The sequence below is a fragment of the Phalacrocorax aristotelis genome, chromosome 3 (genome assembly GCF_949628215.1).
Source record: "Phalacrocorax aristotelis chromosome 3, bGulAri2.1, whole genome shotgun sequence".
Taxonomy (NCBI): Eukaryota; Metazoa; Chordata; class Aves; order Suliformes; family Phalacrocoracidae; genus Phalacrocorax; species Phalacrocorax aristotelis.
Genome location: NC_134278.1, coordinates 82,145,534 through 82,164,285, shown reverse-complemented (window position 1 = coordinate 82,164,285; position 18,752 = coordinate 82,145,534). Strand labels below are relative to the sequence as shown.

The 18,752-nt window shown below is 41.5% G+C and overlaps 1 protein-coding gene across 1 annotated transcript in view; it reads right to left on the bottom strand.

Moving 5' to 3' along the window:
* Nucleotides 1–14,535: 14,535 nt before the first annotated feature.
* Nucleotides 14,536–18,752, bottom strand: part of BMP2 (bone morphogenetic protein 2) — a 123,193-nt gene continuing 118,976 nt past the window's right edge. The window contains exon 5 of the mRNA XM_075088206.1: nt 14,536–16,443. Coding sequence (XP_074944307.1) covers nt 16,422–16,443 — 22 coding nt within the window. The 3' untranslated portion in view covers nt 14,536–16,421. The remainder of the gene's footprint in view (nt 16,444–18,752) is intronic.

Genomic DNA, 18,752 nt, shown 5'->3' with positions numbered 1-18,752 from the left:
GTGTGGGTTTTTTCCATTAATACTGAACTGATTAAAAATGAAATCTTTTTGCCTTAAGGTGTTTTTCTGTGATTTTTAGAGTTAACAAAATGGAAATTTTCATGGAGAGAGTTTTTCAGCTTTCATCACTCCAAAATTTCTCCCGGTGGAGCATTTCCAGCAAGCTCTAGCTATTAATATATGTTAAAGCAAATGGCAGATTGAAAGGTATTTTAAACACTCATGTTAAGTTTTCAGTGCTTAATTAAACAGCGCTTTACTGTGTGCCATTAAATTCAAATAATGCTACTCTGACCACTGATCTAAGGCTTTTAAATGACAAAGCGTTTGGCCTGCAGCTTGCTTTGTGGTTATTAGCAACTTCGCTTGCTGCTCTCCCTTTCAGAACTGTTTCGGACTTCAGAATCCAAGCCCTTTGGGTTTCTCTTTTCAGTTCAATTTTTCTACCTACCCATGCTGCAGACTGACCTGCTAAGTCCTTTACTAAAAAGGACATTAATTTCTCCTGTTTTTCTGTTACTTTTTTAAGTGATTGGGATTTATGGTAATTTCTGCCAGGGTATAAGCTATGTTGATCTTTGCTAGGATGTTGGCATAGCAACTCTTCCTATTCACAGCAAAGGATTTCAGCAGTTAATTTCTCTGAATTATAATGGCAAGAAATTGGAGGATGGTAGGGTCTTAGGAACAGGTCTCTTGCACACAGCTGGAGTTTTAACTGTGGCAATAGCCTCTCTGAAAATAGTTGCCTTAAAACAATGCGCAGGTTCCATGGTAGTGCAACTGTCTCCCAGGGTAGGTCTAATGCAGTACATCCTGGTTGAATCACTTGGGGGGGGGGGGGGGGAAGAAACCTGTAATCCTATTTAACCAATGTGGACTGAAGCCTCTCTCATTCTCTCTGCAACTGTTTGCTGAATTGAATCAATAATTTTCCTGTGCTATGTGAATGTCCTGTTCCTTCATAGAGTTTTGTGTACAAGCTCAGTCTTGGGGCTGACGACTTTTGTGGTTTCTTTATGGGCAAAGAAGTTTGTATGTTAATTGCTTCATACACATGCAGTAAGTTACCTATGTCCTAAAGGTATAGGTCTGTCCCATTATCATGGTCTCTGATGTTGCTGCCAGTCTGGGATCTCAACGTTTCCCACCTTAGTAATTATCAGACTTAAGATATCGCTGTTTCAGCTCATTTTGTCTGGGAGGCCTGAGTGAAGGTGTAGGGGTTATGCTGGAGGAAATGTGTTTCACAGGGTCTTTTGGTCTCCCGCAATAGGTGTTGTAGCAGGAATTTCTCTTTTCGAAATTCACAATCAATGACTCATTTCCATTGAAAGCTGCACTTTCAACAGCCAGCCCCTCAAATGTACTGAGATACCTAAATCACTTTATGGTGACTAAGCCCTTTTGAAAGCAGGATTTAGACTTTTTAAGCCATGTAAGTGTTTCTGCAAATCACATGTTGGTTCATGAAGTAACGGGTTCTGATGCTTTCTTTGGCAGTCACGCTGATGGTCGTGTTCAGAAAGCTTCAGCCAGTTGTTTTCCAATCCTCACTAATATTTTGGGTCAACAGTCATGTCTGTCAAGCCTGTCCTATAGCACTTGCAAGCCTGAAATACTTTGTACAATGTTAATGAGGATGGGAGAGGACTTTTCCTGTCCTGGGAACAGACTTAGCATAATAGTTTTCTTGTATCCATGTAAGATCTGTTCTGCCAATGGGGTGGAAACAAAAAGGCAGGTGCAAAAATAGTGGTTTGATTTTTGCTGCTTTCTCTGTGCACATCCCAGTGGCAAATGATGTCTCTCCAAATGAAAGCTCATGGTGAAAGAAGTAAGCAATAAAAGCACCAAGGTAATTCCTTCTTCCATGAGGGAGGCGTTCTTTCTTCCACAAGGCCTGTCTAAATCCCTGCTGAAATACAGCGTATCATGTTTTAATCCCCAAAGATTTCCTGCACCGTGGTATTTGTGTAGGCTGTTCTTTTCCAACACACAAGAAAAAAAGAAAGAAAACACAGGCGGCTGCTCTTAGAAGCTTTGACTTTTCCCAAGAGTTTGGAGATTTTGACTGGGACAAACTTCCCACTCAGTTGACACCCCCTTATCTGAAGGCCAAGTGCTTGGGTGGAGGGAGAGGGAGCTGGCATGTGAATGCAAAGCACAACACTGTCCAGAGTGGATGCTCCTGCTCAGCTGCCTTCTGTGGATTATTTAATGGCTTTTCTCCCAAGTGGATTAAGCTGAATGCGAGAAAAGTGCTATCAGTATCCACCCATGCAGATATTGATAAGTACCTGTCCCACGATAGCTAGCCTAATTTGTTTTCCAACTTAGACAAGCCTCAGGGTGAAGACTTTTGAAAGCCTCTGAGAGGTTTAGCAACACATAAGCTGTTTGATTTTTTTTTTTTTTTTCAGCAGGATTCATGGTCCTCTAAAGATAGGTGAAGATGATGAAGTGAGAGTTTGCAAATATTCATTCTAGTTCTGGACAGCTATTCCAGTCGAGCACTTTGTGCCTTCTTTCTTGCTCAAAGTGTTATTTCTGGTTTATGAATGTTTGTGGAATTCATACCAAAACCCATGCCTTCACACCAGCACCCATGGTATTGTGAGACTGTTTCCTAGCACTCTGGTGGCTAGCCAGGGGTTCAGTAACTAATAATGAATAGCCAAAGTAAGCAGTTCATTAGGATCCCGTAAGGTGTAACAGATAAAATACCTGACAAATGCTTATGAATCAAGTAGGATTTATTTTCTTACTTTTCTAAGGCAGATAAAAAAGAAATGAGGAATTGAAATGAAATGTCCAAAATTCTTGTCTTTACTGCATTTGCATTTTTCTCATATACTAGAACCATATGGTTATACTTAGCTGACATTTTGAAAATTAATTCTTTTAACTGAGATGGGAAAAATAATGTCTTTTTAAAGCAAATTTTTCCTTTTCTTTAATTGCTTGCTCTTAAAAAGAGCATTTACTCAAAATATAAATTTGGGAAATAATTGAAAAAAAGGCAGAATTCCACTGGTTGTTGGTGGTTTTTTTTTTTTTTTAAATTAACCAGCTCTGATGAATTAGAAGTCATGTGTCTAGGAAATTATGCATTTAGGCTTATTTTTCCCTCTAAAGATGTAAATTTTATTTCTTCTTACAGGTCCATTCATAATAATGTAGTTACTATTTGTTTGCAGTTACTTAGAGTTGCAACCAGTCCATATAATTGGAAATTAAATTTCTATGGCTGAGTTACTTAATATTATATTTGCTTTTCACAGGCATAATTTTGGAAACGTAGGGCACAACTGGAATGCAACCAGGCCCTCATTTCACTGTGTAGGAGTTAGTGGCCCTGACTTAAGCCATATCCACAATTTTTCTATACAGCATCTGCTGCAGTATGGCTACCACTTTGTGATGGCACCATGATGTAGTGCCTGTACAATCTTAGTATAACCGGGGCCATTGTCCTTACAGTATTTCATAGAAATTTTCACCTTGCATATAATTTTCAGTGTAATTAGCAGGATTAGCCAAAGGCCAAAATAGGATTGCAGGTCACACATGCCAAAATCAGCTGATTTTGAGATGCATGCTTGGCCATAAATGAGAAAAGGAAAAGAAGTCTGTAAAGAAACACCAAGCATAGATTGTTTGACATCTCTGGAGCAATATGGCAGTGTAGCACCATGAATACCTGGAGGCAGTTGTACTGCCTGCATATGGCAGGATTGGGCCCGTGAAGTGGCAGAGAAAGAGCTTTGTGTTTTTACTCCTGGGGCACTACATCTGCCGTGCTTTGTCTGCAGTGATTGGTCTATGATAAAACCATGTTTAATATAGCTGGGCCTGAGTGCACTTATTTTTATGAAGCAAAAATTCTGTCATAAACAGGTTTTGATTGTTGTGGGTTACAGCCACAGTCGAACATTTGCTCAACAATTGGCTTTGCTGCCTCTCAGCTCTTTTTATATAGCACTGCTGAGGTTCAGTGCTTGCGTGGGTTATACCAGGTCAGCTTTTAATTTCTTTCTTTTTCTTTCTTTTTCTTTCCCTTTCTCAATTTTTTTTTAATCAAAGTTTTTTATTGGTGCTCTGGAAAAACAAACACAACACACTGCTGTAAGTTTTGTAACTCAACCAATAAAAAATGAAATTCACTGATGGATTCTTTAATAGCAGTAAGTAAGCCCAGTTTTTAAATGGGTTTTATATTGTGCCGTTGTGTATAGACAACATGCAATGCGATAGCCCTGTGCTGAGGGGGCTGCACCAAGGCGAGTGTCCCGAGGATGGGGGAGCCCTTCCAGGCCTCTTGTTCCTTGTCCCAGGGGGTTCAGGTGTGCTTTTGGGTTAAATATGCTGAGGAATGGAAGTTACTGAGCCCAGGTACCCTGACCCCACTTCAAAGCTTAGTGTACGCAACCTGTCCCATTTGGTATCACCTTTAGTGGTTGCTTTCCATGTGCCCTGCTTGCGTCTGCTCAAGGTATTGCTTTCAGAGCCTCAGCAATTTTTATAAAAGCAGTTTTGAACACTTCCACTTAATGAAACAGTCCCAGAGAAAACATTAGAGCAAGGTTTTCAATGCCATTTAGGAACCTCTAGGCAAGTGAAGTTGCCAGCCTGGACTCTTGAAAGCATTGTAGCATTTTATGTTCCCCGTCATTTCTTTGACGCCAGTTCCAGAGCTCAGTGAGGGCAAGGGACAGGCTCAGGTTGACTTCAGGGGGACAATCTGTCAGGACCAATGCTGAGCAACACCATCACCTTGTACTGGACCCTATCCTTGGCCAGAAGCTGCCTATGGGGAGTTGGTGTGCCGGGGCCCTCCTGCTTTCCCCGTGGCAGAAAAGGCAGTTCTGCCTGCTCCCAGGCATCAGGACATGGAGCACGACAGTAAGTTCCTGGACATGTGTTGTCTGGCTCCAAAACAGAGAGATTTTTGTAGCCTTTAAAAACCAGTGTAAGATCCTGCTCCACAAAGTGCAGTGGAAGTTGCAAAAAGCACTGGCTGGCCGTTGGCAGGGCTGGTTTATAGGAAAATAACTGAGGATAAACGCGACTGTAAGTCCGTCTGTCATTTCTGTGGTCCAAGGCTTGGCAAAGTTGCCTCGGAGACTGCGGCTTTGGGACTTAGGTCCATTCCCTCTTTTGGTGTTTCATCCCCTATGTGTTTCATGCTGAAAGGTGCCAGCAGGGATCTGGGGAAGGCCTGGAGCAGTTCTGCCTGTCCTCTCTAACTCACCTGGGGCTCAGGTTTGGAGAGTGATGGGCAAACGGCAATGCGCTGAAGATGGTGTCTTGCCCTAGAGGACCTGTGTCAGATGGAGGAAAAGGGCCCTGAGGAGGGGAGAGGTGCTCATCTGTCATGGAGTGCACTGGCTGCCAGGAAGGGGAGATGTCAAGGCTATGCTGCTGACTTGATTATGCAGCGCTTATCTGCCCAAAGTTCGGGCTATTATCTGCACCGTGTTTTGCTCAGGCTTGGTCCAAAAATAATACATAGAACAGCTGTGGGGCTGTGAAAATTATTTTCATCTGTTTGGCTTTTAAAAATGAATTTACATCAATCTTTCCATGGTTCCCTCCCACCCACACCCTCCCCTCTCGTCTCAACTATTCTTTCAGAGAGTCGAAGCAGGAGAGCTGGTCCAGGGGAACATCCCCATCCTGCTCTTTTTCTGTGTCACACCCAGAAAATGCTAAATGTGTTACCAAGGCTGCTGAGGTGGGACCTGTGCACAGGCTCTAACAAAACCGTAACTCTCCTGTCTGGCAGGATGGTATAGCTTTTTTTGGTCCTTTTTAGTCTCCCCTGTGCAGGGAGGAAAGTAGTGAATATGTTGAAGACCTCTTGCTGACGCTGCAGGACTGGACCAGGGAAGGCAGTGCTGTGGCTTCCACTTCTGTCTCCCTCGTCAGCAAGAAGATCCAAAGCAGAATGTGTAATGCCCAGAGGAGCTGCTGCAACCTCTCTAATTCCTTTGACCCATTGTTCGTCAGGTCTGTTCCTCGGGGGTGGTTCTGGGGGTCTGTTCTGCCCTGATCCGGTTATGTATCAGCTCTGCTGGGTATTAAAGTCCTTCCTTTGCATCACTGTGCAGCAGCCACTGCTCACCCTGGGGCTGCTGAGTATCTTTTTAAAAGAATAGTCCCTGTGGCTTTGGATTATTTCACAGCATTTTTGTCCTTTTTTGAACAGCATATTTTTTTCTTTGTGCCCTTAAACCAGTGAGAGGAGAGCTCTTCTACCCAACTCCTGTAAAAGATGGCTGCGTGTGCATGCATGTTTGCACGTGTGTGTTGCACATAAATAATCGTAGCCTGCAGAAGTACTGCTGGCTTCGGGGAAAGACATGTTTTTGCTCATGGCATTATTGAAATTTATCTGTGGATTGTAATTCCTAGAATCCTAGGGAGGGAAGAGAAAAATAGTATCAGGTGGTTTTTCTTTTTATTCCTTGTTAGAAGACCATTTAATCTTTGTTGTAGGGTGAGAAGGTGAAGCACCAGACCTCAAAGTAGGCTGCAATAGGATCCTGGCAAAATTCCCACGTTATAAAATCCATCCATAGGCAATGCTCGTTTTGTGCCAAGTTTGCTTAGCTAAAAATGACTGGGCCCAAGTTTCAAAAGTGGATATTTGGCAACAACTAGTACTATATTATTTTTGTCTTAGCAAGGAGAAAAGTCACCTTGTGAACAACAAGGAAAAAAGTGTTGGTGTATCTCTTTCTGGGTGAATTGGTGTGACTTTATTTCTGTGATACTGACCTCTCTTGCAAAGTGTTTTTATATCCCAAGATGAAATGTGTAAGATAACAGCCTGGTATTACTATCATGAGGCAGTAATAGTAGCATGCTCGTATTCTTTATGCAGCGCTCATCGCCCTGCTCTCTAGGATCAGTTGAAGTCCGTGGAGTTGTGCCAATTTTCCTTGGCTTATCTGTCTTCCTATCTTGTTCCCCAATTAGAGGAAGTAAATGATCCTTTTGTTTTCGTCTCCCCTTTCTTTGGGAAATTTTAAAGAAGGGTTCAAATTGCAGTGGAGCTGCATTGCTGGGGAGCCAGATGGCCAACGAGGGATCTGGAGGTAATTCAGGGGCTCAGAGCTGATGACTGGCTGGATGTGTGCCGGGGTTACTGGAATCTGGATTTCTTGCCTGCCCACTTCACTACAGGGCTCCAGCTTTGCAGTCTTGCCGTGAGCTGGAGCATTGGAAGTGGAAGAATCAGGTTCAACTTCCTTGCTCTCCTTGCAGTAACACCTGTCTACGATATTTGGCAAGCTCCAAGAGTTGTGTTATATGTAAACTTTAGTCTGCCTTCACAAGTATCCTTAATTATTTATTAAAATAATAAATGAATAAGAGGAATAAGTGAGTAGGTGCTGGCCCTTACTACATGTCACCCTCAGGTTATGCCATCTTCTAAAGCATTCAGTATAAGCCACTCTCAGAGAAACTTTCAACAGACTTCCCCATAGTGATAGCTGAGTTAAGTGAGGTAATTGAGAAGCAGAATAAATTAGGTCCAAGTCTCTGTGGCCAGATTGCTCCCAGTACCAGAGCTAGGCTTTCTGAAAGGAACTGGTGTGCCCCGTCACTCTCATTGCTGAACAAGGCACTGTCAGTTGTGGTTTCTCCTTTCCTAATAATGAATGACGTTCCCAGTATGCCAACAGATTTTGGTGAATGCCAGGACCTTTCCCACTGCCTTGAATGGGAGTTTACTCTCAATGTACTGAAAAGGATATGAAGGGCAAGACTTTCCATGGCTAGAGATGTGGGGTACTTTAATTTTAAGACAAAAATCCATATTTTTAAAGGAGGCACAACCTGGGGGAGGGAGGGCAGTTGTTCAAGTCTTGTTAAAACCTCATCCTGCTGTAGGGTCTCAAGTCTGGCATTCAAAATCATTAGCACTCTTTAAATTTGGCCTAAAAATCCCTATGAAAAGTTACAGCACGTGCTGAGTAACTACTTTTCACAATGTAATAACTTGGCCCTTTCAAAGAGTAGGTTTTAGAAGCATATATTACTGACTAAAGGCTTGCCAAATTTCTTTTTTCCTTTCCAAACTCCAAGTAATTATTCATGGAGACTCATTGATTTTGTTTCTAATAAGGTGCTGCTCTCCTGTTCATGAAGCTAAGGGGAAACAGAGCAACAGTTTGAAGAAATATGTTTTGTCTAGGACTTGAGGCATCTAAAGCAATACATGAAAAGCGTTTTGAGGTTTAAAAAAAAAAACCCACATGGTGTTATGTTAAAAATTGTATTTTAATGTGAATTTAGCATTTGCAGAAGTTTCAGGTTGATTACCCTGAGGACTAGCATGCTCTATTTGCAAGGAGGTAAATCAACTAGCTATCTGCTAACACACATGTACCTTGTGTGTGTGTGTACATGTGTACCCATCACACTCACCTGAACAACACTAACAGTGGACTGGGCCCACTGATGAAAGTCAGTGAGTTCATTCATGGTTTACTCATTAGTAAAGAGTTATTCATTAATAAAATCACTGTAGCGTATGATAGACCAAGGACAGGCTCATCCTGAACAAGCATGGCAGCATCAGGCCCCTGGTGCCAATTCCTAGCAGTGCCTGCCTTATGGGATGTTTCTCGGAGCAATCAAGTGCTGGAGGATTACCTCTGTATGGATTAGATCTATCTGTTCATTTGGGCTGGGGCTTGTGCTCAAAAGGAGTCCAGAAACATCAGAACCACAAAACACACAGAGGTTAAATATGAGCAAGTTCAAAAACCCCTTTAGTTCCTCTGTGAACTAGCCATGGCTGCTGCAAAGAGAGAGCCTTCTCTCTCTCAGTGCAAAGAGAGAGACTTCTGTCTTTCAGTGCTTTTTCTGATAGCTCTAAGAACGATTACTTGAGATAAGAGTCCAGCTCATCATCATCTCCTCAATCCTTTCAAGGCTCTGTTAATGAAACCTGACCCAGACCCATGCAGCTTGCTGCTCTATTCTCCAGAGTCTGAAAAAGACCGAGCCTACCTCGCTAGCAATCTTTTTTTTCCTAAGTCTGTGATCAGCCGGGCAGTTTACTTCAGGGTATGATCAGATTCCAAGCCACAGTGCGAAAATGTCAAAGGTCCCTGGAAAATATGTAATTACATTTCAGATTTGGAGGAAACAATTAATGAAATGGAATTTCTTGGCCCTTTGCTCTGTCGGATGATATGTAGTAGCTTGCCTGTGAGCCGAAGCCTGAGTACACTTATGGCATAGAAGAGTTTTTATCATTTTAAAACTTAATTATATAGGCTGTAATTAAGCTATATACAAAATGTCTGGTTCTTTGAAGTATATTAATTTTGGGGAAGTTCTCAAGCACCCAGTAGCTGCAGAACAATCATGAAAGAAGACAAGGCTTGAATAATGATGACAGTTGCAAGCCACAAATAATAGGAACAACCTTTCCAAAACAAAGGGTTTCACATTTTCCAAAAGTACGAGCATTATTATTTGTGTGTATTTGCAATTTGTACATGCCTTAGAGGGACTAACCTCAACTATAGTGCTTGAAATAATTGTGGGATGACATAAATGGACACTTTTCTATTGAGGCAATCATTTCTCTCACAGCATGCCAGTTTTTGTTTACTATTCAGCAAATCAAAGTCTCTGTCTAAGCCTAAAATAATCAGAACAGGGTATAGGGCATAAATTAATTTGGTTTGGGTTTTTTCTTAAAAAAAAGGGAGGCTTAAGTGGAAGTTTTTTGCATGTATTTCTCTAATCTTTGCAGTGATTGAGTGGTTCAGGGGGGCTGCCTGTTGCTGGTTTTCTGTACAGTACCTAGGAAAAGTGATGTTCCTGCAAGGGACAGAAATATATCTAAAGAGTTTATCACTGGAAACTAAAATACCTTCTCATTTGTTTCAGCATTTATTATGTGGCCTGTATTTTAATAATAAGTCCCCCAAAACACTTCTAGGCTTAGGTCTATATGCAGTTGGAGATGAAGGACTTTATTTCTTTATTTAAAGGGCTACTGTGAGCTTTAAAATAAATACAACTCTCCCTGGAAACTTTAACTATTTCTTGTCCCTTCAACTTATCAATGTTGTGCATCTGGCAGGCCACCATGTGTGGCCCAGAGTCAGGATTTCAGAATCTTCAAGTTTATCACCCGCTGTCCTTCAGTGCCAGCTCCCATCTCAGCACATCTTCCTTTTTCCAGACTGGTTGACAACAGTGAAATTTAAAGGCCTATCACTAAGTTTCCACATGCCAACCCCTCTGGGGAGCAGAGGGGAAAGCCCTGCCTCCCTGAATAAGAGAGCCGTGCTGCAGGCAGACGCTCATTTTGCAAATATCTGTGCTGGTTGGGACACAGCTTCCCACTCAGGCTGCTTATTCCCACTCACTGCTGGAGGTTTGCAGTCCCATCAATTTGCTAGTGGAAGAAATCAGTTGTGATTTTCTTATGCTGTGTCAGGCAAAATCCTGAGCTTAACTTGTGTGCCAAACAAAGATGATTTGCGGGCCCTTGAATATTTCTCCCCATGTGAAAAAGCTTCCCAGGCGCACCCAGGATCCTTCCTGGGATTCAGCTTCCCATTGCCAATATTCGTGAAGTCTTCTCTTTACCTACTCCTCTCCAGAAAGATCGACTTAAAATAACTTATTTTCATTTTACTTCCTCTGAAATTACTGAAAAGTTTTGTTTAGCTGTGGGCTTTATAAATAGTTCCCACTGTAAAATCAAAAGCAAGTTTTTTAGTCAAATAGACTCCTTAAAACTGAGCCCAGGTACGGAGCGAGGAGTCATTCCTTTCCCCTTCTGTCTGGGGGAACCATTGCTTTTTCTGCTTGCTCACAGCAATGGGGAAGTTAATGGACTATTCCTGGCTTTCTTAGCCATATTTCCTAAAGGCAAGTTATAGCCTGGGAAATTGGCTGTCAAGCCAATAAAATCATATGGTTGCATTAGGCCTTTCTGCATTTACACAGGCTCAGAAGCAGACATTTATGTTTCTTTATTTTTTCTTTCTTCCTTTCCTTTCTAAGGGAATTCTGGGGCCTGCGTTGATATAGAAATGGCAGGATACTACCCAAAGCTTTGACTTTAAATTAGAAGGGTGAGGTCCTGGGGATGCTTATGTGAACTCAGGTCATTGCCTTAATATGCACACCTCCAAAGAGGAAAAATATTGTCAAAGCAGAAACTTAAATAATCTCTTCACCAAAAATGCCCATTAGATATACTTCCATGGATTTCAAAGTCCGTGTATGTTAACTTTATTAAAACAAGCAGGTCTGCAGTACCACACTGGAGGTTTATTGTACATTAAGAGTTGCATCAGGGCAGCTGTCTGCATGTGACCCAAGTAGGAATGCACTTTTATGTTTCCAATTACAGACAATGAGCAATTAATGTGCTGAAATGGAATGAAAGGGAGGGACTATTTACAAAACCCCTGCTTCTTTCTCTCCCTATAACCCATAAATCACTTTTAAAAATTGAGGAACAATTCAAAAATTGTTCAGAAGCTGGAGGAAATTAATAATAATGGGTCTGTGTGCCTTGCAACAAACCTCTGTCATGGCAGCAAGCAGGAATCCTCAGACCCGGGTATATGTCCACCAGCAGTGTCCTGCAGTGTGTCTCTTGGGCTGTGGCAAATAATCCAATTGTTTAGATGAGTGTATAAAAATATCCAAACCTTTTTAGCTCCCCCACCCTCCCTCAAATTTGGTTTATGTAATTTTAGTTTAATTGAGGGAGGTTTTGAAAGGGACAAATAGAAAGCAAGCACCCTTTTTTTTTTTTTAATTGTCTGCAATATATTGTTACTTCTAGAGGTAAAAACCAAGCTTAAAGTCTTGCAGTGCCAGGAATGTCTAAATACACAGTTAAAGCAGTGGTGTTGTGGTAGCCTGGACTGTCTACAGACATAAGGCAGGCAATGCTCTCAGGTACAGGTAATCTTGTTAGGTCAACTCATACAGCTGGAACAGCTTTTGGGCACACAGACCCACATAGAAAAGGCTCGTGTGTCTGAAATGTGATTATTTTTTCCAGCTGTTCTAGCTCATCTAATTAAGGTTTGTGGGGAGAGTTACCTTCTTTCTCTGGCAAACAGAAAGTAGAAGTAAATAATACATTTTTTTTTTAAATGTTAGGAAATATCTAGCTGGACAATCCATATTTCTGGCCTACTGAATTTTATTAGGTATTGGAGCACGAGGCTTGTAACAGTGTGTTTGACTGCAGCGCATCATCCAGAAAATGCCTCCTTGGTTTTGCTTCAGGACATGTGACTCCGGGGATTCAGGCAGTGAATCCAAGAAAGGGGCTGTTTGCTCTCATTGCTAAGACCCTTGTCTTCATCTGAATGGGTCTTGTCTTGCTTCTACCCAGTGCTTCTCGCTCACCCCACTGACAAGGATTAGTGTAATGACATATAATAAATCAGGAACTGAGCCTGTGAAAACTCATCATGCAATGTGTGTTGATTTTTCATGAAATAAATAGATGATGGCTTTTAACCTGCCTTCCTCATTTTCCATTGTGTTTCTTATGGTTTTAATTGAATGGCATGAACTTGTGTGACTTTGCAAATGCCTGATCTTAACTTAGAGCTGATCTTCATCAAAAATTTTATCAGCAGTTGGAAGAAGAGACTATTTCTAATAGCTTTACAGGAAATTTATTCAGGGTTTTTTGTAAAGGCTTGAAGGACAGGGCTAGGTTGCTAGCTCCACCAAGCAGAAGGCTGGAAGTGGGTTTTCTGTTGAGACAGCAGCTTGCGTGGGGGACAAAGGGATTATTGGCATGCGGCAACCTAATATTGGATCCATCCCTAGTGATCTCAGAGCTGGAAGGGAACAAGCAAAGAGCAGTACAAGTTCATAGCGACTGCCCAAGTTGATTGAGTTGGTTATTTTTTTTTCAAAGTAAATGTGTTGTACTTGGAAAATGCTGATGTGTCAAATCTGAAATGCTGTACAAGGAAGGGTCAGCTTCAGTCAATTTTTCATCTGAAGGCAAAGCAAGGTAGCAAAGTTCAAAACTGTCAAATCAAAAAAATTTTTGTATTGTTCAGATAAATGTTATGGGTTTCCTATCTAAAACAATACATTGTACAGAAATATATTCTCATTGTAGTAAAAATATTTAAAAATAGTTGTATGTCCAAATCCTGATGAAACATTACAGAAATAAAATATTTCCGTTATTTTAAATAATTTTTTTAAACTTTCACAGTACACAAAATTACCAAGGTTTTCATCAGAACTTACGATGGGGAATATTTTCAATGCATTAAACATTATACGTTCAGTGAAAACTGATTCTTAGCATGTGCAAGGTCATCTTGTGGCATTACTTGTTTCAATCCAACAGTACAATGTTAGCTTGAGGTTGGCAATGTCAGAGGCTTCTGACTTCTGGACCTTCTGTTTTGAGCATGCTCTGGCAGCAGGGAAAATCTTTGTCCTATCCTAGTGGTGTAGGTCTTCACTGTTTTAAACCTGCTGTCCTTGCAGGCACAGCGCTTCAAGGGCCTGTTTCTGATGCCAGGCAGAAAGAGGTGTAGATCACTTCTCTGAAGGGAAAGGGCCTACAATTGCCAACAGGAGCCATCAGGGCCACAACCTGCTTTGCTCTTTGTTCCTTTCCTGCTCTGTAGACACTGAAGCTGCTGACTTGCAGCACATGGTTGTCATCCAAGCTGCCAGTGAACATCCTCTGTGTCCTAACCCCGAAGCAGATTTTTTTTTTCCCAGTGGCTAACGTTGTTCATGCAAGGAAGAAACATTAGAGAAACACACAGGTTTGAAGCAGTCCACTTGGCTGACAGTGGAAAGCTGAAGTCAGCCAGGGAGAGGAAGAGGAACCAGATGGTCTTGGGGATTGCATCCCACTGAGTGTGGAGCTGGGAGGAGAGGAGAACCACCATGTCTGGTCATCGGGATGGGGGCAGACCTGTCACTCACAGTTTGCCCTCCAATAGATATTTTAGCAAGTGGAAGAGAAGTGGGATATAGCTGCAAAGGCAGGTTCCTCTCTTGTACTTTTTTACCTGGCCAGGTGGGATAGGTGAGCATTGTCCCGAGCAGGAATTGCCTGGGTTTGGCCTGTTGAGCCAAGCTTTGACCTTGGTAATGCACACAGAACTCAGCTTTGGGGGTGGTTCTTTGCAGTTTCTCTTTTTCCAGGTCTAGGTCACCAGAAAAGGGGTGGTTTTGTTCCACTAATAACCTGGTAAATCAATAGCTCTTCACTCTGAACCAAAAGTGAAGGTTAAGTAAAAGGGTCGGAGTGGGGAGTGTGTTTGGGTTTTGTTGCTTGCTCTCGCAATGCCAAATTTAGCTAGGACAGACATTTAGTGGTTGTCTTAAGGGAAAATGGTCTGTTAAAGTATCTCAGGAACATTGTTTCACTATAATCAGTTACACAAGTTTAATAGCTAGAAATGGTTTCAATATTACATTTTTTATTTAAATAATAAAACCATATGTTAGAGGGATAGCATCATAAGGAGATAATTTGGTGTAGGGAACTGTTACTTTGTTTTGGAATTAGATTAAGTCATAAATAAATACTACTTTGTCTTTAAGTTAGAAAATCGTTCCCATCCAAACAGCCTCTTAAGACATTTTCCACCTGTTAAAGGACATGTAGTATTGGGAGTCTTTCATAGCAGTGGAAACTGGCTCAAATTTTCAATGGGTTTGTAAAAAATAAACCAGCATTGATTTATGGGTTGAACTACGATAGGGAACATGTAAGCAAATAAAAACAATGAACTGAGAAAAAAGCAAATATACTGTTGATTTGGCACCACATGAATCATACAAGCAAATCTGAGAGGAATAGGAGGAACGAGCTTCAGAGTGATGGATTGGGAAAGGGGATCTGATCCCTGGGTAATGAAATGTGAGGGGGTCTTGCCTTATGCTATTGACCTAGAGGTAGCCTGGAGGAAAGTGATTCCTTCTGACTATACAGTGTTAGTTAAAACAATCCCCTGGGCTCAAATATCAGCTATTAAAATAAATTCAGGAGACAGAGGAAGCGATGTTTATAAGTTGGAAGTTTGAGCTGCTTTTTAAACAATTGTGGATCTACAAATTCTGAACTGGAAATGTGATATGGTGGGAAGAGGGCAAGAGGAAATGACAAGAGGGTAAACTGGGGGTGAGGTGGTAAAAAACATGGAATTGGGAGGAAAAGTGGTCTTTCAGGGGTGGAGGGAAGAGGTGTTCTTTCAGGGCCAAGCAGAGAAACTCCTTACACAGATTCTTGCTTCACCTTTCTCCATTCAAAATACCATGGCTGTATGTGAGGGCCCCACAAATACTCGTACATCCCAAAGATAACGAGGGCATATGCAGTACATCTGGGTGTGTTTGGATTTTCAACCATGATTATAAGAGTTGGTCACTATTTTCCAACAGAATGTTTTTCCTCCAGAAATGATTTTCATTGAAACTGAGGTCTACCATGGAAAAATGGATGTGGCTTAGTTCTGGGGGAAAGAATTGAACTATTTATTTAATCAGTAATACAAACAAGGATGTTAACATCATAATAGAAACCTTTCCATTTAATTGCAGCAGCAGCAACACCACCACCAAAAGAAATCTCTAATAACAAAAGAAATCTTTCAGCTGACCACCAACCAATTTTGGTTTTGGAACGAGCATTTTTTATAATAGCGGCATTTCCCTTAAGTAATCACTTGAGTTTCTGCACTACTCCCAAGTATTTTTGGAAAACTGAAGCTCTAATTTGGGTAGCAGCATGACCCAAGCATTATGGCGATGCACTTGAAATGGCTTCGCCTCTCTTCTCTGGCATTACTCTGTGATCTGATATTCAAACAAGTGGCTTTTCCTGCTGTTCCTATTTCTTCTAACCTGGAAGCTGATTAAAACGGAGGATCTCTCTTCTGCTGAGCAAATACAGTTATGCAGTACTGATCTTGTTTTGGTTTCTAACTACTATATGTAGGTTTATAAGTCTATATTACATAAATGGTAAAAATGTAGGTAGGAGATGTTATTAGTGGGTTTGGTCCACTTACAGTTATTGTCTTGCTTCTCTAGCAGGTGGATTTGATTGTTATTCTAAATAATACAGTGAGCCTCAGAGTGTCAGAGCTTTCTTTTTCTTCTCTTGATGCTAGAGGTGTCCCATGGCTTTTCCAAATGACCTTTCACCATTTAAGATCTTGCTCATGTCTGATAACGACACACAAGCAAATCCCCATCTGTTCACATGCACAACCCTGTCGTATCTTTTCTTGTATTCAGTATTTCCACACAGTTGCTCCAGCAGGAGTGTCTCATGCTGAGACTCACCTCATGTATTCCTCTGCAATTTATGAGCAGGATTGGTGCCTGGAATTTCCCGAATCTCTGGGTGAAAGACAGGCTCAGAGACCCTTGTATACAATTCTGAAAAAAAAAAAATGTGAAAGGCAATGAAATCTGAGCTCAGGCTTTCAGAGACAACTTGACAAGTCAATTGCCCTGTTAGGAGCTGACAACAGTGACCCTGATAGTAGAAATGATCCGTTTCCTCTGGTTTAATTTATCACTGCAGGATTCTGAGTGGTCGCTCAGTAGCACAATCTTCAGATACTGATAGCGTCAATCCCAAATGGGACATTTTGTGAAGGGAAAATTTACAGTCCTCCCCCCACCCACCCCCAAAAAAACAACCCCAGAAAAAAGTGCCCCAGGAATGCAAAACATGTTTATTGCTCAAAGCTGAAACTGATATATGTGAAGCCTTGTGTTTTAAAATTCCTTGCAGAATATTGGATGCTTGTCTTTGTTGTTCTCTCTTTTTAGGCATTTCAAGCAACATGCTCATATAATTTCATTCTAGAGACACAGAGAGCAATGGAGCAATGGTCTCAATTATTCAGAACAAAAGGTGAATGAAACAGTCCTTACAGAGTATATCTGGGGAAGAATACTCAAATAACAGAATTTGAATTTGCTTCAGTAGCATGCACAGGCTACTTCTTTTCATTTCAAAAACACCAATAGGAAAGATGTTTAGTTTTGGGGGCCTGTTCATGAAGCTCAGAAAATTTGTGTCAGTATTTTCAGAAATGACATCAGAAGTATTTTTGCAGTCACACTGCATTCTCAAGACCCTAGGGAGAACCACCAGGACAGAGAAAAAAAGAAAAAAAGCAAATTTATAAAAAGGTACTTGAAACATTTTCCTTTTATAACTTTCGGGTTTGTTTTTTCTTTTTTAAATCAGGAAGTAGATAAATTTTTTTCATTATCATCTGTGATTTAAATCAGAACTTTGGCCTTGTGTGTTGTCTCCTGCATCTCTCCTGAGCTGCTAGACCAGGAGACTGGTGCTCAAGCTCAGTTTGGGTACCACTTTCTTCATATTGCTAATCTAGGACATATTTCATGAGTGACAAACTGAGCCCCAAGGACATCAGAAAGGCAGAGGTGATTTAGAAGTCTGCTTTAGGCTCCTAAATTAGGAACCTATGCTCCCTATATGGTGGGTGAGTGCACCACTCCTGGAAGTGCTCAGAGTCACCCCAGCCTAGCTCACTCCACTGGTTATAATGGAATCCTGAGCTCTTAAAGTAGGCATTGAAATTAGATGTTTTGAGTTAGATGGGTGAATACCTCCCCGCCTCCCCACCCCGTGCAGTGCGTCCAGATTTATACAGGAAGTCTGTGGCAGAGGCAAGAATTGAACCCAGCTTTCCTGTGACCATCTTTTTATTCCCAAGCTTCCAGTTAAACTATAATCCATCTTGAACCACTTACTGGAAATAGTTCCCTAAAAATAAATTGAAAGTCTAAGTGATCAGGAAGTTTACCTAAACTTCAGAGGCAGGTTAATACGAGAGTGCTTTGTACTGACTCATTGGACTGGCTGTTCTTGCGGAGTACAGAGTGTTAAGGGCACTCACTGCTCCTCTGCAGGATTACTTCATTAGCCTGCTCCTGGAGATCAATCGTTCCTGCGAGATAGACATCCTTCGAAATTTCACTCGTTTGGCCTCATGAAAAAGAGACATTAGTGAGGTTTGGGCAAATGATTTAAGAAAGAAAAATAGAGGGTCTCGGATGACAGAGGGCCACTTTGCATAAAGTACCTAAAAGCTTCTGTTCTGAAATACATAGCAAACAGATTTAATTCTTCAACAGCTGTAGGAAGACATTTTTTGCAGCTCATGCATGGCAGCTGATGGGAGAAGTCTCTCTATAGCCAGCAGGAGAATGATGTTTCTTGCCAAGCCCTCATGACCAGAAGGGAGGTTTGCAGCCTGTCTTCATGTTTCTCTAACAGGAGAAATTAGCCCATATCAAAGGTCTAATAAATTTGAAAGGTGATATGGCCTCTCGTACTTGTGTTGCTTTACTCCTGAGCACAATAGGTGTGCTACTAACTGAGACAAGACTGTTAAATAAGGTGACAGGACAGAAGTTAGCTGACATAATTAAACTGCTGTAATTTTTACAGGTTGGGGATTTTGGTTTGTTGTTGGGGTTTTTTTGGGTGCTTTTGTTGTTTTGTGGTTTGGGTTTTTTTGTTTGTTTGGTGGTTTTTAATTTAGCTTGGCACAGACTTGGAGCAAATGCAGGGAGGTGTGTATTAGCAGCACAACAACGTGGCCTGATGTGGAAGGTGCTGAGCTTGCAAATGTGATGCCGCTGGTCGCAAGCTCTGCTCAAGTGATCTTGGGTCTCCCACGAAGCCATAGCATGAGCCTGCG